This window comes from Chaetodon trifascialis, chromosome 1 (genome assembly GCF_039877785.1).
Source record: "Chaetodon trifascialis isolate fChaTrf1 chromosome 1, fChaTrf1.hap1, whole genome shotgun sequence".
Taxonomy (NCBI): Eukaryota; Metazoa; Chordata; class Actinopteri; order Chaetodontiformes; family Chaetodontidae; genus Chaetodon; species Chaetodon trifascialis.
The window spans coordinates 19,161,386-19,188,857 of record NC_092056.1 but is presented as its reverse complement, the minus strand read 5'-3'; the positions used below and the strand labels follow the sequence as shown (position 1 = coordinate 19,188,857).

The 27,472-nt window shown below is 43.9% G+C and overlaps 1 protein-coding gene across 1 annotated transcript; it reads left to right on the top strand.

The window, feature by feature from the left end:
- Window positions 1–27,472, top strand: greb1 (growth regulating estrogen receptor binding 1). The gene is made up of 34 exons (XM_070964704.1): window positions 1–91; window positions 7,166–7,326; window positions 7,459–7,566; window positions 7,950–8,126; window positions 8,219–8,401; window positions 9,674–9,787; window positions 10,168–10,305; window positions 12,464–12,625; window positions 12,740–12,862; window positions 13,919–14,104; window positions 14,582–14,718; window positions 16,045–16,321; window positions 16,437–16,565; window positions 16,650–16,844; window positions 17,319–17,516; window positions 17,648–17,822; window positions 17,995–18,178; window positions 18,305–18,441; window positions 18,556–18,907; window positions 19,766–19,881; window positions 20,410–20,615; window positions 20,739–21,351; window positions 21,556–21,712; window positions 21,807–21,909; window positions 22,125–22,280; window positions 22,385–22,521; window positions 22,625–22,786; window positions 23,531–23,735; window positions 23,873–24,035; window positions 24,182–24,300; window positions 25,896–26,128; window positions 26,211–26,411; window positions 26,597–26,735; window positions 27,072–27,472. Exons 2-34 carry the CDS (start codon window positions 7,173–7,175, stop codon window positions 27,233–27,235), a joined length of 6,003 nt encoding a protein of 2,000 aa, XP_070820805.1. The 5' UTR covers window positions 1–91; window positions 7,166–7,172; the 3' UTR covers window positions 27,236–27,472.

The following is a 27,472-nucleotide window of genomic DNA, read 5'->3' as shown; positions in this document are numbered from 1 at the left end:
TCGCGCCGGAGACACGATGACAGCACGCAGGATCAACTTGCGGTCTCCTCATGAAGAGTAGTTACGTCGCTTCTCCCGCTGGACTGTAAAGGTAAGTTATTTTTGCTTTTTTTTTCTTGGCTTATCATAACTTATTACATTTAAACCGTATATACATTAAAATCACCTTCTCTGGCTTCTTGGTGATGACAAGCGGAGCTTCGCTGTTCACTCAGTTGTTGCTGATGCTGGAAACGGGAAATAGTCGCTGCTAACAATGTTTGAGAGGGGGTTTAAATTGTGGAGCTGTGGCTTTTAGCTGGTAAATGTGGCTGTTTTGCTAGTAAACCTGTGGTATATATCGAGCTTTGGCACTTTTGTTCACGTTTATCTTCTTTTATGGCCATGACGCTTTGAAGAAAAGCTCACTAAGAAATGTGGAGCTTGTGTATCTGACTTTAAAATCCGCTAAAATGTCGCCCCCTTTTCTCTGGCTAATTTATAAATCCTGAAAATCACGTTACATTTCCTCAAACCCCTCTTAACTTGTTGTAAACGGGTAACATCTTAGCTTACACCAGTTTGTGACTTCTCCATTACAATACATGATTCCTCCATGCCTTGTCACGCTGTACTGGGCAGCTGTTAATCTCATGTAATCTTAAAAACTACTGTAGTCAAGCAATTTTGGCTACCACTAAAAACAATACATAAACAGGTTAACAGTTATTTCAGTGTGTGTTGCCCTCAAGTAACGAATATTTTTATCAGAATAGGATGCTGATTTTCAGCATATTACAGACACACAGAAAGCTGAAGTTGCTGCAATTAGTGTGGATACACAGTGTGTGCATGAACCCATGTCGACTCCTCATTCCACTCCTGGCATTCAATGCTAAGCTGTGTGTGTGTGTAAACATTGCACATCTCCTGTGGCTAACATCAGCTGCAAGACGTTTGGAATCACACAAACACTGCTTGATGGGATGCAGGATGATGGAGATCTTTCAGCTCATGATCCAGTTAAAGTTAAGCACCTCTTGCAGCTGAAAGGTTTAAAACCATACCGAGGCACACTTCTAGCTAGACTTGCATGCCTGTAGACAACACAAGTTTCCCTGGAGTTATACAAGATAGAGAGAAGAGAAGAAAAAAGTGCTCAAGGACAGAGAGCAAGATAGTGAACTGACAGGCAGAGCAGATGGTGACTGCTCGGGGCTGGAGCTTTGTAGTGCCTTCCAGCCATTTCTTTACACTAACTCTTGCAGATAGTATAGTACTGTATAGACAGAGTATGTTAACACTGACAGCCTGTATTTGCCTTTATTGTCACGCCACAGCTCACCACTGACACTGTTGTCATTGTGTTTCTATACTGCATCATGCTGGATACAGTCACATTGTAAAGATCACATCTTTATACAGGCATGTATAGGAAGATAAAGAAATGTTTGTGCACGATTCATTGGAGGCTGCCTGCAGGACAGTGGTTAGAAATTCTTTGTTTTGGGTTTGGCAGAGCTGGCAGTATAGCTGAGTGGCTGGTAAGTTCAGTATGTGTGGATGAGTGTGTGGATGTGTTGCTGAATGGCTGCCTGAGCAGTTGGCCAGTTGGATGGCTGGCCATCGATCCAGTTTCTGTGGAGCAAACTGTGAATGGGAGCATTTGATGTGGGTCACTGATCAGCGATGAGCCCTTTAAGGGTCCACTGTGTGTGTGTGCATGTGTATGTGTACTGACATTGCTTTGCATATGTGTTGCTGTGGGTCAGTGATCACAGAGCATCTGCAAGGCTGGAAGTTTTAATTCTACTGTTCAGGCTTGAAAGAGATGCTGCACTGACCAGCTGACACTGCTCGGCATTCCTCTGCCTTATCTCTCTCTTGCACGTATGTGAGCGAGAGCGAGCACGTACACGCACGCACACACACACGAACAGTTTTGAGCGTGTTTGCATGGACGCATTCACTTAACCCTGCATGTCTGCATGCGTTTGTGTGTCTGTGTAACATGAGCAGCTATGGAAGGTTGGCTGGGGCGGAGGCTGGACGCTGCACCCCTGCTTGTCAGACTGAACCGAAACAAAGAATAGCAGGGATGCTGGATGTGTTTGTGTGTGCCTGGTATGTGGGCCTGGCCAACAGAAAAAGAGCCTGGGGTTCTTATCTGACCTCTCCCAGGATGACCTTTGACCCCTCAAGACAAGCCCTTTGTGTGCACTGAGCCTGAGTCCATGGGAGAGCATGTGTGTGGGTGCGTGTGCGTTGTGTGCATCCACATATGTTTGTGTGCGTGTGTATTAGAAGTATAGGCCACATCAAAGTCTGACTTAAACATTGTTATTTGGAATCCCCTCTGACCTTTGCAGCCATGAGACATCCCTCAAACTAAAACATTCACGCCCTCAAAGCAGAGAGCGCATATGTGGGTTTGCATATATTAGCAAGGAGCTGAGCAGAGCACAATGTGTATGCCTGATAGATGAGGTGTGGCGGCATTAACCAGGACATCAAATCTCCTCATAACACGTTCTCCTATACGCAGTATCTTTGGTAGCAAACATTACAATTTTACTCCATCATTTCCTGAATTACACTGACTCGTATAAAGTTAAGACGGATGATGTATTAGAGTAAAAAACCTGAATAAATGAGTGGAGAGAAACATAGTGAATGCACATGTTTAAACAGAGGTGTGCTGCATTGTACAATTAAGCAATTGATATTCAATCATGCTCTATGGCAAGGACTGGGCTATCAACCCAGCTTTATTTTTGATTATTATCAAAACAAGATAATTGAGATAAAGCAACTATTGTCTGCATTCTCTCGCATTTTGTCTTTCCTTTACAGCGGTGTGCTTTCCCCCTCCTTAAAAACCCAAAGTGACTCTCAGCCAAGCTGTGGCATGTCTCATTCAGTTCACTCCAGTCGAGTGAGCCATCATTTTTGAAACCCTTGGACTTTGATGCAAGTCCATCCGTGCTTTTAGAGAGCAGGATATTATTGTGGGGTTGCAGTGCATAAACCTCTCATTACAAAGATGATTGCACATTTGAGAGCTCAGTGGTGCAAAAACAATTGGCAATGGTCTGCAGAGATGTTGAAAAAAGTTACATGGTCAGATGAGTCAACCAGTACAGGCCTGAATGCTCGACCCCTGCAGTGAGGGGATCCGGGGGCTCTGTTATGTTGTGGGGAGCTTTTTACTGGCATGTTTTGGGTCCACTTGTCTCCTTAGAGGGTAGAGTCACTGCAAGTCAGTACAAAGTTGTACTGAGTGATCACCTTTATCTTCTGATGAAACATTTCTATGCTGATGGGAGTGGTCTCTTAGGATGATAATGCCCCCATCCACAGAACACGAGGGCTCAGTGAACGGTTTGATGAGCATGAAAATGACGCAGTCACAGTCACTAGATCTCGAGCCAATTGAACACCGATGGTAGAGTTTTGGACAAACATGTTCGTCAGCGTTCTCCCCCACCATCATCAAAACACCAAATGAAGGAATATCTTTAGGAAGAATGGCGTTCATCCCTTCATTCGCTTTCCAGAGACTTGTAGAATCAATATGAAGGTACGTTGAAGCGATTCTGGCATCACCTTATGACCTGACACCTTACTAAGACACATGTTGGTTTTTTCTGTAATTTTGTCACCTGTCTGCATTGATGTCTTAGCTGTTCAGCTATGACCATTTCACAGTCAATCCGTAATATCCTGACAAATGTTTTCATAACATCTCCTTAAAAGTGTTGAAATACTTAGCATGAAAGCCATGATGTGGTAGTGTGATCTGTGGGTTGCGTGGGGCTCAGAGTTTAGAAGGATCCTAACTACAGGTTTGGATGTGAGAGGCTGGGTGTTTGTGGCTGGTGGTGGGAAGGCGGTCCGAGGGGTCATAAAACACCACAATAGTGTCTCTCTCCCTAGGGTGAAAGAAAGAGACAGAGAAGAAGAGGGGAGGGGCAGAGATGAAAGGATCTCCCACCTTCATGTGAGGGAGAGAGGAAGGGGTGGGGGAGATGGGATGAGAAAAGATCAACAAAGCCTCATGAGAGGTTTTACATTCTGCTGTTTCTGCCGTCTCTGCTGCGTGTCTTCTGTTATGTGCCACAGGTCCTTGTGAGGAACAGGTATTCCAAAGAGATCAATTCAGGATCTGTGTAACACCACCAAGAGTACTTAAAGTGGACATTTTGGCTGAATGATACAAACCACAGCAGGAGGTTCCTTTGTGTGCTTCCTTACAGTCCTTTGACTTTAAAGCACATTGTTTGATACACCTTCATCTACTTTATCCTGAATCAGTAATATCTGCAGAAATACTCCCTTTCATGATGGAGTATTGATTAATATTTGACAAAACAGCTTACCTCCAGTAGTAACCCGGCAGTAAAAACAAGTAAAATAGCTTCATATTCAGATCTATTGTGCTTGGTGATTTGATTACTTGTTGGTCAGAAGTTTAGGACTTTGGTCAGGATTCAATAAAAGTCAGAATACACCCTCTGTGCTTTCATCTCCTCTCTCCCAGTTTCCCTCCACATCTCCTCGCTCTCAGGTTGTAAAAAGATCAGTCTGCTCTTTGGTAGAAGGTGTGATTACTTCCTGTCAGTGCCGGCTGTGTTATGACAGGGCTTTTTGTCTTCCATCCTCTGTCTGTCTCAAAGTGGTGCATGGCCTTAAAAGTCTGCACTGCTTCTTTACATATGAAAGTGTGGAAGCAGAAGGTGGCCGGTAAGGTGTGTGTTTGCGACAGAGGGTGAAAGAGAGAGGGTGTCTGTGTATGTGCTCATCTCCAACGTGAATTTCAAGAGGAGAATAGGCCTGGCCTGTTTCTCTTCATTTGATTTCGTGTAGATGTCTAGAGAAAATCTCAGCCGGAGTAGCTGGTGCAGTCTGTGGCTGATGCTTTGCTTTGACTTTTTTTTCTGTCAAAGATCAAGGCAAAAATAAACTCCCCAAGGGTGAGTAAAGCAAATAAATTCCACAACTATTAATATCAAATGATCAGCATAGTATTCCACTGTTGTCCATCTGAACAAGCACACAAAGAATGCAAAATTTCGAGTTCGGCAAAGCAGAATGGATTGAATGGAAATGAATGGAAACAACTTCACAACTTTATTAATTTATGTGAGCAACTCAGTTTGGTGACATTATAACTGTGAAACAGATTCAATTGTCTTGTATTTCATCAAAGTAAATTCAAGTTTTTACAGTTTTTTAATGCATTTATCAAAAGCTTTGAAAGACTGAAAGCAAGCGCTCCAAGTGGAACGTAATCTTTTTGTACAGGCACAATTGAGATGTCGTGCACATGTGGTGCTGATGAGAAAATGAAGATTCATTTTTGGCTGAAAGAGCAAATGAAATGATTTCCTGAGTCCACTGGTTAGGAAAGAAGGATGGTGACCCTGGCTGCAAAAAAAAAGGTTTTCCTTTGACTTGTTTTCGCTGTCAATAGATGAAATGCAAAGTTTAGCATGAGCAAAGCAACGCATCACTTTGAAGACAGGCAAAGCTTTGTGTTTCACTCATCTGTGTGCTTTTATATTCAGTGCACTCAAAGCACTGTTGCTCCACTAATACTGCCTTTGACTTTAACAGCCTGAAATGATGGTGGTTGCAGAACTTGCGGTTTTGAAACAGGCACAATGTTCACTGTCGGCAAGCTGTGGTCCTGCTAACCTGAAGCCTTAAACACGAACAGCTTTAAGTCTGTAATCTGACAAGCTCGTGTGTTCATTAAGATGATTTGCAGGTTGCCGACTGGTCATTGAGCCTATTGCTTCCAGTTTTGTCAGTCATGTGTAGCTTCTCGTGTGTGTGTGTGTGTGTGTGTGTGTGTGTGCGTGCGTGTGTAGCAGCCAGCATATGGGCAGTCAAAGGTTTAGAGGGGATGGATTAAGTTGGTGTTTACAGTCCAACCTTGTTATTTCCCTCCTCAATGACCCACTTTGTTTGTACAATACATCTTTGGGTCTGACAAAAATCTGTTCTAGACCCTCGTCACTGTTTTCTATACAATCATTTAACAATTTCACAGTTTCGGAATGGCACAGCGATAAGCAAATTATACAGCACTCTTTTAACGTGTATTATTCAAAAATGTTTCATTTCATTTGTTCTTTGGCACACTTTTCAGAACAACAGACTTAGAGCATTGAATGCAAGCAAACTACAACAATAAAACAGCTATTTATAACAAAACAAGAAAACTGTTACCATCATAAATGTTTCACCTTTAAGGTGACAACATGAAAATAGGATTGAATGATTTAAAGCAAATGTGTTTAAAACTTTAACAACAACAGTATTCACTGCACCTTGTGAAAAAGTGCATGGAAAGAATTGCTTCCTCTGGGCATTTGTCATCTGTTTGAGAGCGAGATGAGCGAGCTGAACCAGAAAGAAACCCAGAGAGAGAGCGAGAGAGAGAGAGAGAGAGAGAGAGAGAGAGAGAGAGAGAGAGAGAGAGAGAAGGAAAACAAAGAGAAGGAGTAGTGTCTAGGTCAGGGTGCCCTGACTCTGTCATTGCAGCTGATTTTATGGCATGCTGTCTGGACAGATTGCATCCGCCAGTAACCACTGTTTATGTACGTGTGTGCGTGTGTGTGTGCGCGCGCGCGTGTGTGTGTGTGTGTGTGTGTGTGTGTGTGTGTGTGTGTCTTTGCTCCTGTGTCAGTAGATATGTTTATTGATTGCAGGGTTTTTGTCTGTGTATACAGTGCATAAATGTAGATTTCTCCATGACTCTGTGTGTGTGTGTGTGTGTGTGTGTGTGTGTGTGTGTGTGTGTGTGTGTGTGTGTGTGTGTGTGTGTGTGTGTGTGTGTGTGTGTGTGTGTGTGTGTGTGTGTGTGTGTCGTATACCTGACAATTTTAAGCAGCACATTTATTCTCATTGTCAGAGGGCTTCAGCAAGTGTAAACAGCAGACCTTTTATCTTAATCACATACAGAGTCCTTTTTACTGTCATGGTTGAGCCTCCAAAGGATCACGTTGGTCAGATGTTATTGGGATGAATTCTGCTTTTCTTGTTTCTTTCTAAAGCTGAAGCTGACACTAAATCATGCAATATAACTGGTGGAAGGCTGGTAAATCTGTAAGAAAATCAAACCGGTCAGCTTGCAAATATCTGTCAAGTATCCAAAACAAGGCTCCTGTGCTTGTGGCAGGACACTCATGGGGAACTCCTATGCGGGCCAGCTGCGGACCACGCGCTTTGAGGAGGTCCTCCATAACTCCATTGAAGCATCGCTGAGGTCAAACACCGTTGTGCCTCGACCTGTCTTCTCACAGCTGTACCTCGAAACAGAGCAGCCATTGGCGCATGACGGTGGGTTACGTGGATGTGAAGAAGTGTTTATTTCCTCCAGTATGAATCCTGACATCTCTATTGCCTCTGTACCTGTTTGTCACTCTTGTTCCCCATTAACGTTGTATATTTTTTCATTTATGTCCCAAACAGGACGTACAGAGAATGATGATGAGGATGATGAAGATGGCTCAGAGTCTAACAGCCCTTCAATACCTTATCAGATGAAGCCCCCACCTGAGGGATGCTGCACCACAGATGGTTTGTACACTTGCAGGAACTACACCCCCAGAGCCACATTCGTTCTGATTTTGAACTGCAATACAGTCACAGTCTGCACCAGAGAGGTGCATTTCCAAACAGACACACAGACCATCAAGTGATGTTGGCTAATGGCTGTTTGGCAACAATTTGGCAAGGATCAGTTCTGTGGTCGTGTGTTGTAGTTGTAGGGAAGAAAGTAATTAATAATTAATTATTCAACTGTGCTAGAAATTTCAGCGACAGGATGAATGAGTAGCATAAAAATATCCTGGTAAACTGGATATCATTGCCCTTTTTTATGCTACAGTAGGAGAGAGTAATCTAAAAGTCATATCATTTGTGACAAAGACTGTCCCATCGTTGTCTTCTCCTCCCCACAGGCTTCTGTCAAGCAGGTAGGGACCTGCGTCTGTCCTCACTGGCATCAGATCCCTTGGATGTGCCCCCTGGGTTCATGTTGGTCGGAGTGAAGTCCCCGTCCCTCCCTGAGAACCTGCTGGTGTGTGCCGTGGACCGCCGCTTCCTGCCGGATGAACGGGGTCACAATGCATTGCTGGGTGAGGCGGGAGATTCACAGAGGCAGAGGACAATATCAACAGTTGTATCAGCAGTTGTAATCATACATTTTCTGTCTGTGTGCTCCCTCCAGGCTTCTCAGGGAACTGTATGGGCTGTGGAGAGAAAGGCTTTCGCTATTTCACAGAGTTCTCCAACCACATTAACCTGAAGCTCAGCACCCAGCCCAAGAAACAGAAGCACTTGAAGTACCATCTGTACCGAAACAACCAGGGCATACTGGTCAAAGGAGCCCCCATCTGCTGGAGGGGACACGGTAAGAGATGCGTACACATGTTGTATTTGGCAGCTGAAGTGATTTTCTGATTTAAAATGTGGTACAAACACTCGCTTTTGATCATATTCTGGTATGATAAATATGAATAAAATGGTTTACATGATAAGTTTAAGGGTGCACTTTAATCAGTTCACAAACACAATCCATGCTTAAGGGATTATGTTTAATATAGATCCTGTGTTTTTGTACGAAAGTCTAAAAATCTGACTTTTATTGATCGGGAAACAATGAGTGTACAGGTCTGACCAGATGGACAGGGACTAAAGCCTTAAGGACAGGTGAAAGGTGAGAGTACAGAGTGTGCACAGAGGCCACAGCCTGGAGGTAACCCATCAAATTAAAATGCAGTGAAAGGATCCCCCCCCCGGTGAAAAGGCCTGTGAGAAAGAACCCTAACCACCTCAGATATTGTGTTCTCTCAATGTTTTGAACCATATACTGTTGTTTCCGCTTGGGTCTTCTTAACTGGGAGGACAAGAGTGAAGCTTAAGAGTTAAGTTTGAAAGACATCAGAGCTTGGCGTCTGTCTGTGGATATAATGAACAGAAATTTTGCTAACTCTCAGGTAATCTACAACCCTGATTTCCACAACGTCGAGACAGACATAAAACAGAACGTGGTAATTTGGTGATGCTTTTTTACATGTATTCAGCTGAAAACAGTACACAGACAGTGTACTTAATGTTTGATCTCATCAGCTTCATTGATTTTTGTAAATACTTCGTTAAACTGTTCTCAGTAACAGTAACAACAGTTCACTTGTGAATGATTGCATGAGTCACTCAGTGTCAAACCTGAGTTAAGTCAGTGTGCGTTCACCATCAGGGGCATACTTTGGATAACTTGTCTTGACTCATTCCTGTCAAAAAGAAACTTTTTCTGGACCCTTGCTTTGGTATGAGAAAGTGTGAAGTATATTATGTGGTTCCTTCAGACTGATGATGATGCAGAAGCAGTGTCCATCTATCACATGCTGTCACTTTAAAATCCCTCCTTACGTACAACATTCACTTCACTCACTCACTTCTCCTCTGCTGCAGGGCTAGCTGCTCTCTCTCTCTCTCTCTCTCTCTCTCTCTCTCTCACACACACACACACACACACACACACACACACACACACACACACACACACACACACACACACACACAGAGTAACATGGCAGTAGCCCTTGCAGTAACCTAGCTACTGTGAGGTGTCTGTTTCCCTGGATATTAGATTACTTAGTTTTTAAGTCTGTGTGTTTTTCAGATGGCAGGATGAGACAGATGGGGACCAGCCTCTCGGAAGGCCATGTGACATCAGATGAACAGCCACCAAACATGGCACTGACTCACCCATCACACACGCATGGCAGCTACTCAGGTAACACACACCAAAAGCTAAACAAGTAACCCACCACGAACATACAGAAATCTGGAGATGCTTGAATGTCAAATCCAAGGGTGCCTGAATGAAACCTGAGTTCTTGTTGAAAATTGTTCTGTTGTCTTGGTTTTTTGTTTGGATTATCAGGCCCAGGCAAGTATTTTTACTGTTTCAAACAGACTGCAGACTCTTGTTGGACCTTGAGAGCGCTAAACATTAATGGCAGTGTAGACAGTTGTTGTCAGAGACCTGCAGCTCACTTAAACCAACAGAGACAGACGACAATAAGTAACAATCATAGACAAGCCTCTGTTGCTATTGAAAAGTCGCTGTTATGAGTGTTACTAATTAATTTTCTCCACCTGTCTGTAACATAGCAGTATCACACACGGACCCAATTGGTCTGCAACAGATAGCGGACATCCCCCACTCACTGACAAATGGCAGCCATGCTGTTCCCTCCGTCACCCAGCCACCTCTGAATCAGTCAGGACCTGGGAGACCCTCAGCCACAGGTACAGACCGGGCACCGGGACTTCAGCTCTGTAGTCCAGATAATAATGATAGGGATGTGTACAGTATAAATGACATGGAACTTGAAAGATTGATGCATTTGATTTAGTTGTGTTATTGAAGCTGTACTTAATTCCAATTACAGCAGTGTGAGTGAGAAAACCTTGAAGATGAAGGTGTTTGATCGATGAATTAGAATTTGATTTAATGTGTTTAGTGGGGTTGGTGGATGAATATTTTAAAGTATGCGACTACATTACAAGATGCAAGATGGAGCTGTGTTGGGTGGCAGTCTGTTGCAGTAGCTCCGTTGTTTTCGTTCGTTTTTGTTAAACAATTTTCCAAATTGGGATCAATAAAGAAGCAGTCTAAAGTCTAAAGTCTACAATACACCCCAAAATAAAAACTTTAGGAACCATAAACAAACTATATTCAGAGCACTTTGATTTCTACATCCCCACATGCCTGCTGAGAGAGGGAAAGGAGGAATCGTTTGCTGCATTCACGTGCATGTGCAGTCATATTATTCCTTGCTTTGTGGAGCATCTTGATAGCTGAAGCCCCTTTTAAATGAGAAACCTGAGCCCCTCTCAGACGTGCTCTTCACTCCACAAAAGCCCGGCACTTTTACTCATCGAAAGTTTTGATGAAAGGATCCTGTTATTTTCCCATAAAAATCACTCCAACAATCAGTCAGACATATTAAACAGACATCTTCTCAAGACGACACTGTTAAAATCTGGCATTATCATATTTTTGCACATGTCCTTGCTGAGGGATTAAGAAAGGATTATTTTATATTACCCCCTTATACACAAGGACAAAAGACCAATTCCATAAACCTAAAAAATGTGAATGAGATGATTTGAAATATCACAAAATAAGATCCCCAATAATAGACAATAGACGTTTTTCTTTTATCCCACTCTTGCATATATACTTGTTTTGAATTTGCATTGCACTTGTTCTAATACTTTATACACTTTATTGATGCTGCTGTATATTGGAATTTCCCCTCGTGGGACTAATAGAGGAATATTGAATTGAATTGAATTGAATTGAATTGAATTGAATTGAATTGAATTGAATTGAATTGAATAAGTTAAACTCTTGTGAAATATGAAAATTAATGTGGTTTGTAAAGATAACTCACCAACGGCATGTAAACTGGGCTTTTAAGTTATCGGACTGTTGTATCTTATGTAATGTGTCGCTGTGTATCATAATTATCTAACCTGATGTCTCACCTATCTGGCTTCTTGTGTGCATGTAAATGTGGTCACTTTGGGTCTGTTGTCATGAAGCCCCTCCTCTGAGTTTCTTCACACCTCTGGAAGAGAGAGCTCCCACGACCAGTAGCCCTAATATTGTGTGTGTGTGTGTGTGTGTGTGTGTGTGTGTGTGTGTGTGTGTGTGTGTGTGTGTGTGTGTGTGTGTGCGTGCGTGTGCGTGTGTGCATGTGTGTGTGCGCGTGCACGTGCGTGTGTGTGTGTGTGTGTGTGTGTGTGTGTGTACAGGAGCCAGCCAGCTGCATTGTGTGTTGGGGGTTGTCCTTTGTCTTTCTGTCTCTCTCCCTCCCTCTCCCTCTGTCTGTCACCTCTATTAACCAGGGTTGTAAAATTCCCCCTCTGTCTCATCTTTTTTCCTGCTTTCTCACTAAATGAAAAGCTTCCTTCCTGTTGATGTTGTTTCTTTCATGGCCCTTTTAAAAAGTGGACCTTTTATGTGTCCCCCTATTACTGCATTTCAACAGGGAGGAAGAGACAGGTTAATGTCTGACTAAAGTACAAGTGTTTTCCATTACTGTATCAACAGAAGTCCAACCTACAACTTCATTTGGTGCATTTTCTGTTGAGTTGTGGGTCATTACAATTCGAAAAGTGAATCATCTGCTGTACAGGAAATCATTTCTAAAGGCAACTAAATTTAAGAAAATGTGACACTGAAGAAAGCTAAAAATTTTAAATCAACTCAACAAGTTGCGATGGCAAATGTTAACGCAGGAGCAGCAACTTATGAGCAGCAGCAAGATCCTTTAGCTGGGGAAAAGGCAGAAAAGGTGTAAATTAGGGCGAAAAAAATCTAATATTTATGCACTCATATAAAGCTTAAACTACAAACTTTGAAGCTAATATGCTCTGTGATGTTCTATCCTGCAAGGGCCCCATGCAAATGCCGGACCTCCAAAAAAGAGGCACAAGGGCTGGTCGCCTGAGTCTTCTGCCAACAGTCTGCCAGAGACCACTGTGAAGACACCACCGTCTTCATCAGCCTTATCAACATTATCTGTGTCCTCTGTCATCACAAATGGAGCCAGATCAGGTAAAAACGAGAAGAGATATATAGACAAAAAAATAATGGGCACGTGAATGTTGCCTGCAGGGTTTCTTTGTGTCAGTGTGTAAATGGAAATGTATTTCTGTTTTTGTTCTCCAGAGACTGCTGCACCTCTGAGTTCATCGCAGGGGTCCTTAACCCCAATATCTCCCCCAGGGCTGTCTGTAACAATCCCCGATCAGCTGCTGCACACCTGCAGACTGCAACCGGTCATCTTTAAAGGTCAGATGGTCAATTATCTCAGTGATTTATGATGATAGGATGCAATTTGTTTTTCATCGCCAGTCACACACACCTACAGCACACACAGTTGTAGACTACAGATTAGATTAGATGTGCCTGTGACAAAGATGACTAACTAGTCCGTCAAAGTCATCAGTGACTAGTTGGTGTTTGGTGATGGTTTTCCACTCAGCTATCAGTACTGGCCTTTCTCAAGGTGAACAGGTGAAGTTTGCAGACCACCCAACAGATGGCCATGCTAGCTCTCCTCACAGGTTAGAGGTCAGCCAACACCCGAGGCTGTTTCTCAGCCTTTTTTGCCCAACCTTCATCCTGTCCCCTCCACCCATTTCACCCCTTTGTATCACTTGTCAACTCATTCTTCTCCATCCTCTATGCCCTCAGTCACTTCCTGTATATCTTGTATACACTTTTCATTTCTTACTGTTTTCACTCCTCCTTCATCATCTATCTGCCCTTCACCTGACCATCCACCCACCTTGTCATTTCCTGTCTTTTCCTCCACTTTATCTGCTCTTTGTGCCTCCCATCACATATTCCTATCCCTACTATTGTCCCTCTCTCCCTTAGGAATAGATAGCACTGCATTTTCTCACCACCTGACTGGAATCTTTTGGGGTTTGTTGCAGTCAAACTCTTTCTCACAGTAACTGAAACAAATACAAGACACCTGTGAACACCAAAATACATTGTAATTGTCAAACTGCAGCATTTTATGAAGTGTTTGATCATTTTGCTATCAAAACTTTGTGCTTTTGCCCTTCATTACATTGCATTAATTGTGCAGATTATTTTGTCCAAAACTTTTTTATCCACATATATTGGGAGCAATTTGAGGTTTAGTATCTTACCCAAGGACACTTAGCCATGCAGAAAGGAGGAGGAGGAGGAGGAGGAGGAGGAGGGGATCGGCTGAATGAACAGCCCTATGGTTAATGGCCAAATCAACCGCCTGAGCTACAGCCCCAAAACCCAAGTTATTCTCAGCCACATCAGTGTGTTCATCTATTTTATCCATCTCTCTCATCGACACAGGTCACGGCCCACTCCCACAATTGACTGGCAATGTCAGTGAAGTGCTTGTCAGTTCTCTGCTCCAGAGTTGTTACCTGAGCTCCCAGACTCTCCCCAGAGTTTACCAGCACTATGGACCATCACCCATTCAGCCACTGTCAACTGAGATGCAGATTCTACTCACAGTCTACTACCTTGTTCAGCTAGGTCAGTGTAAAACCTTCTTCCAGAGTAATGCCCAAAGTGTTTTTTTTGTAAGTGTGTGTGTGTGTGTGTGTGTGTGTGTGTGTGTGTGTGTGTGTGTGTGTGTGTGTGTGTGTGTGTGTGTGTGTGTGTGTTTGTGTGTGTTTGTTTGTGTGTGTGAAAGTCCGTCTGTGTGGCACAAAATAATAATATATAAAACAAAAGAATAATAATTTAGATTGACCTTGGTCGGTAACATGATCCACAACGTACCCTCACTCTCCCGTCGCCGCCCTTTATATTGCAAGGTATGCTTCTGTATGGTGTTTCACATTCGTGCTCCATGTGCCCCCTTTTAACTTTGAGCACCTGCCCCTCCAAAGGTCTCTGCACAGCCCTGCATGCAAGGTCCAGTTGGACCACTAGGAGGCAAACAGGATAACAGTAATCATGTTCAACTAAGCGATCCTATAAAATGTTAATCACCTGTTTTCACCCAAGGCCCTGACCAGGTGCCCCTGATAGAGGACTTGGAGCAGATATTCATGAGGTCATGGAGGGAATCCCACCTCAGCGAGATCAGACAGTACCAGCAGCCTCAGACACCAGCCACCCAAGGGAGGCACTATGGCATCGAGGTGAGACGGTGTGCGAGGCATCTATCCTATTGTAAAATGTTGAGTTTGAGAAAACAAAAAAACACAGAAACACACTTACAAGTAACATGTATGATCTAGACATTTAGGAGCCCTTAATATTTATATTGAATATTTACAAAATGCTGTACAAAGTCACAATTCCCAGCTTTTAACACCATAGCATGTGTTAGTTAGCCTCCCATTACAGCTAACTTTCAATTTCAATTCAATTCAATTCAATTTTATTTGTATAGCGCCAAATCACAACAGAAGTTGTCTCAGGACACTTTCCATATAGAGCTGGTACAGACCAAGCTCTTTTATCTACAAAGAAATCAACAATTCCCCCATGAGCAAGCACTTGGCGACAGTGGCGAGGAAAAACTTCCTTTTAACAGGCAGAAACCTCGAGCAGAACCAGACTCTGGGTGGGCGGCCATCTGCCTCGACCGGTTGGGTGAGAGAGGAAGAGCAAGAGAGAGAGAGTGAGACAGACAGACAGACAGACAGACAGACAGACAGACAGACAGACAGACAGACAGACAGACAGACAGACAGAAATGCAGTCAGAGAGAGAGAGAGAGAGAGACAGAGACAGAGACAGAGAGACAGACATGCAGTCACAGTAACAGTGACAGTGGATGTAATAATAGCAGTAGTAGTTGCAGTGGATGTCAGGCAGGGCCAAGGCAGGAGATGCAGCTGAAATCCACAATCCAGATTCAGCCACTGTCCATGGGAACCTGCAAGACGACAAAGCACAGAGACTCCGGGGAAGGAGCTAAGTTAGTAACACGCCGTGGTAGGACATGAGAGCGTGCGGATGGAGAGGGACAGAAGGACAGAGGAGCTCGGTGTATCTTTGGATGTGCCCCGACAGTCTAATCCTATAGCAGCATAACTAGGGGCTGGTCCAGGACAAGCCTGAGCCAGCCCTAACTATAAGCTTTATCAAAAAGGAAAGTTTTAAGCCTTCTCTTAAATGTAGAGACAGTGTCTGCCTCCCGGACAAAGACTGGAAGATGGTTCCACAGGAGAGGAGCTTGATAGCTAAATGCTCTGACTCCTGTTCTGCTTTTTGAGACTTTAGGAACCATAAGTAGACCTGCATTCTGGGAACGCAGTGTTCGAGTAGGGCAATAAGGTACTATGAGCTCTTTAAGATAAGAAGGTGCCTGGCCATTTATGGCTTTGTAAGTAAGATCTAACTTAACATGCTTTCCTCTACATGCTGCATATTACAGAAACAAATACTGATAATGACACAGAGTAAGACAATAAAGATAACAGGTATGAATGAGCAAATTTTCCTCCTCTTGTCTTCAGACCCCATCCACCCTGCCTGGGCTCCCCCAGCATCTCTCATTACCTCCCCAGAGCCAACAACCCCTGACCCCCAGCCAGCTTCCTTGGCTCGCCCAGCTAGCTGCATCATCCTGTGGAGAGGGTGTGGTGGTGTTGGGGGAGCATATCGGATCTTTGGCTCAAGGTATCCACCAAACATTCAGCAGGTTAATGGACGGACGGCTTGAAAACACCAACTACGTGGTTATTATCGTCACAGCACCAGGACAGGAAACGCAGTCCTGTGTGGTAGTCACAGGTGGGAGTAGTGTTTTTATATGTGTGTGAATGTTTTAAAGTTTTCCTGAGAATTAAACAAAACAGAATAACGCAGCATTTTAATTAAGGGGTTTTTTGTGTGTGCCTGTGTGTAGGTAAACACCAGTGTCGTGCCTTGGCAGAGAGTATGTACTCTCCCGGTGAGGGTCTAAAAGAAATCAACCACCAGCTCTCCACTGGTGTTGCCCAGGAACTCATCCACTTCTGCAGTTCCCTTGGACAAGGTGTGTGCGACTGTCTGTTTGTTGGTCCATGCACGTTTGTGTGTGCAGTACAGGAATATTAATGTGCATCTTTCTGTTCCTCAGATGGTGATTTGGATTCCCTGCTAGATAGTGCCAATGTGGACAGCAACGACCCACCTCCCTTATCCAACAGTCAGGAATCAGCTGAGGAGAGGAGCCTTAAAACCACACACAGTCCAAAGGATTCACACACACAGGGTTCAAAAGACTTACCCAGCCCTAAAGAGGGAGCCTCAAGTCCCAAAGACACCTGTTCAGGTGAGAAACAGACAGGTTGAAGTGTTGAAATTGCTTTTCTTGCCTCACCACAGTGTGAAAGCACCCTTTGAACTAGTCTGTGGATGAGATATTCCTTTTGGGCAGAGGTCATGTACAGGTTGCATCAGGTTTTCCCACACTGTAATCCATATTGTATATTATATTCATAGTTTTGAGCTTTGCATTTCTACCTAATATCACACAGATTAAGCTTAAAACTTTCCATTTGCATTAGCCTTACTTACATTTTATTTGTCTTCAGTTTGCCTTTTGTTTGCTTGCTGATTCAACTCTTCCCTGGGATTCATTTAAGTAGTAGAACATGGAAATATTGTCAAAGATTACATCTGCATACAGTTTCATTTCTGTTCCTCCTTTCACCAGCAAACATGCAGAGTTGAGACCAGGACAATCCTCTTATTTCTAAAGAATCTTTGATTGAGTGCGATGATATAAATCTGTTTGTATGTGCAGAATACTGCGTAGAGTGGCGTGAGGTTCGACCCATCCAGCTGGCAGTGGCCAGAAAGCTGCTGTCCCATGTTTGTGCAATAGCAGACTCCAGCACACAGAACCTGGATCTTGGCTCCTTTGACAGGGTCAGCTTCCTCATCCTGGTCCCGCCCTCTGAGGTCACATTTCAGCAGACCGTTCTCCATCTCTGGAGCTCTGGTTAGTTACATGGCTCTTTCTTTGTCATCAGTTGGTTTTTAGTGTTTATGTTATTGTGTGTGCCTATGACATGTTGAGGAGTTTTTATGTTGACCTGTACCACCCTCTTTGTCTTTGTCTGTGTATTGTAGGTATCCTTGGTGGTTTAGACCAGGAGTGTGTGTCTCAACGGGAAGCTGAGCGTTACGTGGTCAAGATGGATCAGAGCGCTCAGGCACGAATTGACAACCTCATCCAGGAAGCACACTGCAACTCCTACACACTCTACATCCTGGTCCATGACCACGCACACTGGGATATTAATAGGTGTGTGTTTGGTGTGTGTTAGAGAAAAAATGAGAGAAGTGATGCAGACTGATCACTGTGTTCTCTTGTTATTGTTCCATCAGCGCTACAACCTTGGTACAACAAGAGCATCAACAAAACAATCAAATGTATTTTCTCTATGTCTGAGTCTTTGTCTCTTTCTCTCATGCAGTGCATCCTGTACTAGTTCAGACAGTAGTTTGGGTCTGGTGGACCAGCTGCTGAACTCTCGCCAGGTCAGAGATGCCCCAAACATCCTAATTCTCCACGTCACCTCCTTCCCCTTTGCGCTGCAAACACAGTATACCCGCATCAGCCCCTACAATGAGATCCACTGGCCCTCTGCATTCAGTAATGTAAGACAGAGATCTGTGTGTGATACACTCTCTGTGTTTACCATACACTAGTGGCACATATCTGGAGATTGAGTGGGAGTTTGCGCTCAAATGTTTGTGTACCCGTAACATTGTGTGTTTGTGTAGGATGTGGACCTGTACCACGAGAGGACGCGGTACTTTGGTGTGTCAGAGCTTTTAGAGTCTACCCGCTCAGGGAGCAGCCTGCCTCTGATGCGTTATGATTCCTCTTTTGAAAGCATGGCCTCTGCCCTGGAGGAAAGGTAGCATATATGCACAGATGCTTAATCTACACAAACATCACAAACAAAATTGAATTACTTGCTGTCTGACACAAAAAGTAAAGCAAGAAGATCCTTATAATCTCTGTCTCCCAGGTTCCCTAAACTGCACAGTGCTGTGATCCGGACCACAGTTGTGATCCAGCACTACTGCGTCGCTCTGATGGCTGCATCTGGCAAAATTGGCAGCTCTCACAATCTCCACAAACACACATCTGTGGAGACCCTGGAGATTGTACAATCACTACTCACTGCTGCCCAGCAGTGCCCCGCCCACCATGGTCACATGGTCCTGCTGCGGATCCCCTCTTTGGCTCTGGCAGCTTGGGCCCACAGACGGCTGTCCAGAGTTCGGAGGCAGCTGGGTCTGGAGGAGAGCTTTGAAATCATACTGGGGAATCCAAACCAAGCTCTGAATATCGGACGGAGCTTCACTGATCAGATCAAGGTGGGGATAAATCATTTTAAGATCTTATTGATCCCATGTCGGGGAAATTAAGTTGTTACAGCCAGCAAATATTAAAAGCAGCAAACAGTGGCACAGAAGGGTCAAGATCAGGAGGATACAGGATAAAGTACAAAAAGCAACTGTGTATATGTACATTATGGACAGATTATAAAAAATACTATTTGCCAATATGGATAATAAATACAGTGTTTGTACCACTGCACATTTGAAAAAAATATACAACAAATGAATAGCTGTTGTAATGGTATTGTCAAATACTATTTATAATTTCTTAAGATGATGTTTATTTTTTGTTCCACTCTTTTGTATATACTTATTGTTTTTATTGCTTTATTGGTGCTGCTGTAAACTGGAATTTCTCCTTGCAGGACTAATAAAGGAATACTGAATTGAATTGAATTGGATTGCACCAGGTGTAGTGATAATGTGAGCATATATTAGCATAGACAACACTAGTGCAAAAAAAACCAAAAAACAGTAGGCTCAAGATGTATAAATGAGAAAAACAGCATCAACCCTGTGCTACATTACATGATGCTGGCGTTATACAGTCTGACAGCTGTTGGGATGAAGGACCTGAGGGAGCATTCTTTCTTACACACTGTATGCAGCAGTCTGTTACTGAAAGAGCTGCTTAAGACCCCCAGTGTCATGCAGGCAGTGGGATGGGTTGTCCATGATGAGTGTCAGTTTGGCTAACATCCTCCTCTCACCCACCTCCTCAGTGGTGTATGAGGAGGTGGGTGACTAATTAGATAGATTAATTCACAAGTAGAGAAAGAAGAAGACGCTGACTGACTGTGAACATTGTGTGTTTTATGTGCTTGTGTGCTGTAGACATGGCTGAAGATCCAGGATGCTGACTGGGTTCCTCGGACCTACCTGGAGTTGGAGGCTCTTCCCTGCATCCTGATCCTGTCAGGAGCTGAACCACTGGGGGAATCACTGCCCAGGTACATACACTGAGCTCTGATCTGAGCTCCCTGACTTTTGACCTGAAACTTGAACCCTTTGTTCCCCCCATCTATTGTAGTCTCACCAAGTGTTCATTTTGAGTGAAAATAGATTTGATGTGTAGCAGCATCAAGATTATCAATCTTATCAATCAATACTATTTGATACAAAAGTGTAACACCATAGTGTCTTGAAGGAAAGCCCCATAAGCTGTATTAAATGTAGGTTTAATGGGAGACACTACAGGTGGAAACATTGTGTTTTTTTCATGCACTGGCCAGTGTTGACATTTTGGGCTATTTTGCATCCATAACATGTCTTCTTTCAGATTAGTTGAGAGAAACCATCAGAAATCCACATTAAGTGTTTATTTATTTGCAAATTAGTGCATATTTAGTACAAAAAATAATTGTGTTAATTTAAGTTATCAACTATGGAATTTTCATGGCGATATCTTTACAGTAAAATGTTTACCCTGTTTCTCATGTCGTGTTTTGCCTTTAACAATGAATTCATTCTGCCTACAGGTCGTTGAAGTACTGTGATCTTAGAGTGATAAGCTGCTCCTACCTTCAGAGAACCACACTCGAACAAGAGCTAGGACTGGCTGCTTATCTCGTGAGGGCAGAGTCACGACCCCCACACAACCCCGGACCAGGAAGTGACCTGCTGGAGAGTGACGCAGAGAAGCTCAGCAGTACTGATAATGAGGAGGAGGAGGGTCAGGAGAACGGTGAGATGAGATGTACATGAACTGTGGAAAATGTTCACACACTGTTTGAAGAGATATCTTAATTGATTTGGTGGCTTATTTATTGTTTTCTCTTTCCTTCCTTCTTCCTCCTTCCATTTCCAGGGGACTCCCCTCTGCCATCCAGCCAGCAGCTTCAGTCCTGCCCAGACAGTGGAGCTTTAGATCCCTTCCCTGCCCAAAGCACCACCTCTCCAAATGTCCAGAAAGGGACCATGGACACTATACAGTCTCCCTCGCAATCACAGACTCAACTTCAACCCCAGCCCCTGTCTCAGTCTTTTCTGTATCCTCAACCTACGCCACACCACCAAACCCAGAGTTATTCCCAGGCTCAACCTGTCTCTCAGCTGCAGCCACAAACCCAAATTCACGGTCAAAATCAGCCGTTATCTCAAACAAATTCCCAACCTCACACTCAAACGCTTCCCCAGCACCAGTCCCTCTCCCAGATGCAAACACCCCACCCTCAACCTCAACCGCTTCCCCCTGCCCAGTCTCGCCGGCAGCACTCCAAATCCACCTCCTCTGGCTCCATGTCCCCACGAGCCTCCTCTCCTCACATGAGCTGCTCCTGGGCTAGGGGAGTGAGTCGCCCACCTTCTGTGCTCCTCCCCCGTGCCCTCTACGATATTATCACAGCCAGTGACAGCAGCGGGCTTCCTCGATGTACTTCATTCCTGCCACACATGTCTGTCGCATGGGCAAGCAGCTTCAGGTAAAGTCAGCACATATTTTTTACACGCAACTACGTACAGTATATTTAGAATTGTCATGGAATCAGTGTTAGTAGTTATTAATGTTGAGGACTGAAATACTATAAGAGTGATTTAGTTAATCCTGTTCTTTTTCCCGCAAAGACTCCAACGCTGTAAATCTCAAGAGGAGGAATGTGATAGTGAACTATGTCTTTTGTGTGCAGGCCCTTGCTGAGTAAAATGATGACATGTACAGAACAGTCACTGTACTACCGCCAGTGGACAGTCCCCTGCGCCTACCACATGGACAGCAGCAATCGCACCGAAGGACGAAGTGACAACTTTCACCCTCGCAGGCTGCTGCTCAGCGGACCCCCACAGGTACTTTCTGTCTTCATTTCTTTCTGTTATTCCAGCTCAAGCTCATGCTGTGCTCTGTCTTTACCTTTTTTCCCTTTGTTCTTTCCACGGTTAGGTGGGTAAGACAGGAGCGTACCTGCACTTTCTGGGTATTCTGTCTCGGATGCTGATCAGACTGATGGAGGTGGATATCTACGATGAAGAAGACATCAACTACAGTCAGTATATGTGCAGCAGTAGTCGCCATTTCTCAATCACACAGTCTAGGCTTCTAAATACATTTGTCACATTTTCTACTGTTTTTTGTTTCCTCAAATATTTTCAGTTTTTTCAATGTTTTGCTATGTGTCCACAATAGATCCTAATCTTCAGTATTCACCATGCTGTGAACTCATGTGTGATGCATACACTTGTAAATGTGTTGAATGATTAGGTGCCCAGGCTGATGGGGTGCAGTACCACCCAGCCAATGCTTCCTGGCCAAAGCCAGACATTATGAAGACGATGCCTTTTGACTACACCCTCCATGACCCCAAATATGATGACATCAGCTCTGTCTACAGCCCTGGATATAAACCCAGTGCTGAGGGTAGGCACAGTGAGCACAAATCAGTGTTTGTCGCATATAAAAAACAAATCTTTTGTATTGTGCTATTGTCCTAATCTGTCTTTGCCCATGTGTGTCTTTCCAAGGAAACCCTGTGCGTCAGGAGGATATTTACCTACGTAGGCGGACATCTAGGATCAAGCTGTCTAAATATGCGGCCTACAACACCTACCACCACTGTGAACAGTGTCATCAGTATTTGGGCTTTAACCCCAGATACCAGGTAAGCCAAACACGACAAACACACAGCATGATGACGGACACTCACACTCTGCCTTTGAAATGTCACAGGTGATGTTATAAGTCCCTTCTAATCTTACTCTCAGATGTATGAGTCAACACTGCATGCCTTCACATTCACCCATCTACTGCTTGGGGAAGAGATCCAGCTCTACTTCATCATCCCAAAGTCTAAGGAGCACTACTTCAGCTTCAGCCAACCAGGAGGCCAGCTGGAGAGCATGCGCCTGCCCCTCACCTCTGACTGGGTAAGTCCATCCTCTGTGAACGCAGAGAGTAGCAGTTCATTTTTTCCAGATGCAGAAGTACAGAGTGAAAAATAATAAAGCTGAAGAACATGGACCGGGTTATGATAGAGAAGAAGAAGCTGCTCCAAACACTTGAAGATGGTGTGAAAAGCCAATTTGTTCACGGTGTTGCACTTGTTTGTACCCATGAAAGTGACAGAAATAGCTGTGTAACAAATAAAAAATGAGCTAGAGAAAGAACTTTCCAGCTAGTAAATATTCCCTTAGTAGATATTTAAATACAGCAAAATGCTGCTATCACTGCCTGTCTCACCACATAGAGAACAGGCTCAGGACTGACAGAAATAATACAAACTAAAATTTGAGTCATATACAAGGTGGTGTGAATTACCCTTTGAGCCTTCCTAACAAAGAACACTGATATTAAATTGAAATATTAAGAAACCTTTTCAGAGTCAGTGTTTTTGTTAGTCCGTCGTGGGTACAGATACATACAGTGCACCACAACACATTACGGTTGCATTGAAGAAGTGATTTTCAAGGTTGACTATTGTGCAACACCCTTAAGCTCCACTGGGTGGTGCTACAGGCCACACTAATTATGTGTTGCCATTGATGACAGTGTTTCATTACTGTCTCCTTTTCTTTTGCCTTTTTGAGATTGTGTTCAAATGCAAATGCAAATGTAGGTGCTGTATTTTTTCATTGTTTAGTCATGAGTCTGATTTTCTTCCATTTCCCCAGAGCCCAGACTGCATCAAGAGTCCAATCTTCACCCCAACCACCGGTCGTCATGAGCACGGCCTGTTCAACCTGTACCATGCTATGGATGGAGCCTCACATCTACATATCCTGGTGGTCAAAGAGTACGAGATGGCTGTGTATAAGAAGTACTGGCCTAACCACATCATGCTGGTACTGCCCACTGTCTTCAATGGAGCTGGAATAGGTACATCACTGCTACCGCAGTTAGATATTTAGGGATTCTTTCCTTGCTAGCAGTCACATGGACACAGAGCAATGAAATGTCATAAATAGTTTTTTTTTTTTTCATGATCCACCACTTTAATCCCTATTATCTCACAGGTGCGGCTCACTTTCTGATTAAAGAGCTTTCATATCACAACTTGGAGCTGGAGCGCAGTCGGCGTTTGGAGGGAGGGGGCCCAGCAGGTGACGTCTGGCCCTTCATCATCCTGGCTGATGACTCTTGTGTCATGTGGAATGCCGTGGACCTGGACGCACACAAGTACATACAGACACATTATTTATATGAAGAGTGTGTAGGACATAATAGCTGTTGCTTGTGGTAGAAGTAAGAATATGTGTAATAATTATATGAGTTGATTTTAACATAGCTACTGTTTGCTCTTATTGTCATTTTGCTGTCATTAGTGATCCAATGGAGCATGCTGTGTCACTGAAGCAGGTCTTACAGCACATGGAGGCCTGTCCAGACCTGGCCCACTATGGACTCTGTGGGATCAGGAAGTGGGGCAGCCGTGGACTCACAGGTCAGGGGTTCATGATGTCAGAAGCCTTGGAAAGTCAAGGACCATTTTGGCAGCATGTAAATATACTGCTTAAAAAAAATTAGGGGAACACTTAAATCACACATCGGATCATGATGAATGAATTATTATTCAAGTTGAAATCTTTACTGATGTGCATTGTGTAATTTGTGGAGAACAAAATGATGTAACAACGGTCAGTGGAAACAAAAGCATCAACCCACTGAGGGCAGGATTCAAAATCACACCCAAAATCAAAGTAAAAAATAGCTCACTGCACCAGCGTAAGGTCTGATTGTCACTCAGGACTTTCATCCACGTATCATTGGCTATGACTCCCCAGAACATCACTGACCCACCGCCAAACCGGTCATACTGGATGATTTTACAGGCAGCATAACGTTCACCATAGCGTCTCCAGACTCTTTGACGCCTGTCCCATGTGCTCAGTGTGAACCTGCTCTCATCTGTGAAGAGAACGGGGCATCCTGTGCAACCTGAGTGGGCTGCAGGTACCGCCTCACGCTACCAGAAGTGACAAGGATGCTAACAGAGCTCAAAACTAGAGAAGAATCAGTCAGGAAGGACAAGGAGAGAGCAATTGTCTGTGGGCACCACATGCAAAACCATGCCCTTATTGAGGCTACGTTTACACTTAGGGAAAACACATATGTTTTCATGCAGTTTGGCCTCTCGTTTACACGCAAACTGAGTTTTTTTCATGTAAAACGATCATTTTTAAAAACTTCAGCCAAAGTGGAGATTTCTGAAAACACCGGTTATGTGTTGGCGTGTAAACAGGGTTAAACAGCGTTTTAGGTTCCGAAACATCACAAGATGCGACTGAAAGTACTTAACGTGATGTGAGAGACCTATGTTTACACTCACGCCCATAGGTTTGGCATAGTTATGATGGCGCTCGACGGCGGATTTATCCGGGTTCATGTAAACGACAACATTTTTGAAAACGATCTCGTGTGCACGATGTTATTTTGAAAATGGAGGGGCCAAAATATCCGTTTTCCAAAATACCCTGCTGTAAACTTAGGCTTAGTCCCAATCACTTGTGCTTCCTCAATGGACAGATTGATGTCTCTGAACTTCAACTGACTCGGTGTTATAGTCTGATGATTAAGAGTTCCCTTCATTTTTTTGAGCAGTGTACTGCAAAATAACAGAAAATATGTTTTCCTCACAGGGCTCAAAATATCAGTAATTTAACTAATTCCAACCTCAAAAATGACCATCGAGTGTAATCACACACACACACACACACACACACACACACACACACACACACACACACACACACACACACACAGTCTCACTGAGAATGTAATATTTTAAGTTGCCTTGAAACATTCTTGGCTGATGTTTTCCAAACTGTACCCCATATCTTTAAACAAACCCCCATTTTCCAATGCACAGCCTCAATTGACAAAATGCTTTGGCTGACAGAATCTGTTATTTTTAAGTCGTATATTTGAGGAGATTTTGATTGAGTTATTCCACTATTTAATGGATCACGAACGAAACGAGAAAAGAATTAACTGCAATTAAAAGAAATTTTAAGTTGCAATTTGTTTTGTTTCCTCCAGGTAATAAACAGAGGGAGCCCTTCTCCAGAGGTCACCTTCATGATTTCCTCCTCCTCAATGTGGACCGCAGTCAGAACGTCCAGTACGACCAGAACCGCTTCACCTGTCACGATGTGGACTTCACCCTCAGGCTGCACAGTGCCGGGCTGCTCGTCTGCCGGTTCAACAGCTTCAGCGTCATGAAGAAGCAGATCGCCATAGGAGGATACAGGACGTTCATCATCAAGACCAAGGTGAATGCTGAAGACACATGAAAACACAACCACAAGGTTTATGGTAACAAAAGTAATTAAATGCAAGTTGAAATTTCTCCAGATGACAGATGTTCCCACCTCAGTGGGGCCCTCGCAGTACGTCTGTGCCCCAGACAGCAAGCACCTTTTCCTGGCTACACCAGCTCAGCTCCTCCTGGAAAAATACCTGCAACACACCAGCCAGAAGCTGTTTCCACTCAGCACCAAGAACTACACACACCCTGTCCTGTCTGTGGACTGTTATCTCAACCTGGGACCTGAGGTATACCATAGACACACACACACACACACACACACACACACACACACACACACACACACACACACACACACACACACGCCCACACTCACACTCCTTGTTTGTGGTAAATTATTAACCTTTAAACAATAGTATAGGAGATTCCAGCGCACAGTGTGTAACAGTCACACTCTTCTTGCCTCCTGCAGGTGACGGTTTGTTTTGTGAGTTCCAGACCTCACTCTGTCAACATCAGCACCACAGGACTGCTTTTCAGTGGCCTTCTCCTCTGTTTCGCCGACTCCTTCGTGACTCCTGGGTTCCTCAAGAAGTTCTCTTTCCTCAAAGGTACAAAGGCAGACCAAATACAGACAATGGAAAAATATATAACCATATCCAAATTACACGACATCTTGGATCTCATTGTCAATGCCTGAATGTGCTACATGTTGCATTTTCTTAACACGGGAAGAAGAAACATTATGTAGCTGCAACTTCACTGGTTCAGTTCACTTTTACTGCATGTCACACACTCCCCCTACCCATATCCCCTGTGTGTATCTCTACTGGCTACTAATAAAAGACAGATAATGCTGTTTATGATGATGGCATCCTTAAATCATTTTAATTTCCATGTCATAGTTTAAGTCTCTGTCACTCTCCTCCCTGTCTGCCTTCCTGTAGGTGCGACTCTGTGTGTCATCAGTGCAGATCGTAGCTCCTTGAGGCAGACGGTGGGCAGGCTGGAGCTCGAGGAGGAGTGGAGGTTCAGGCTCAGCGATGAATTCCAGACTGCCAATGCCAAGGAAGACCGTCCCCTCTTCTTCCTGACTGGAAAACACATATGAGTGAAACGCAAAGCGTCTCAGTCGGGATTGAAATCACTTTAATTGCCAAAGAGAAGAAATGTACCAGAATGTGTTTTACACACTAACATAGGTTCTGAATGGACAATGAAAGATATGCAAAAGACAGCGGGCTGTGTTGTATTAAGTAGGAATTGCAGGTAAGGTCCAGTTCTAGGCTGCCAACATCAAGACGGACATGTTCATCCTGGAAAGGTTGTGATCTATGAACATTTGCAT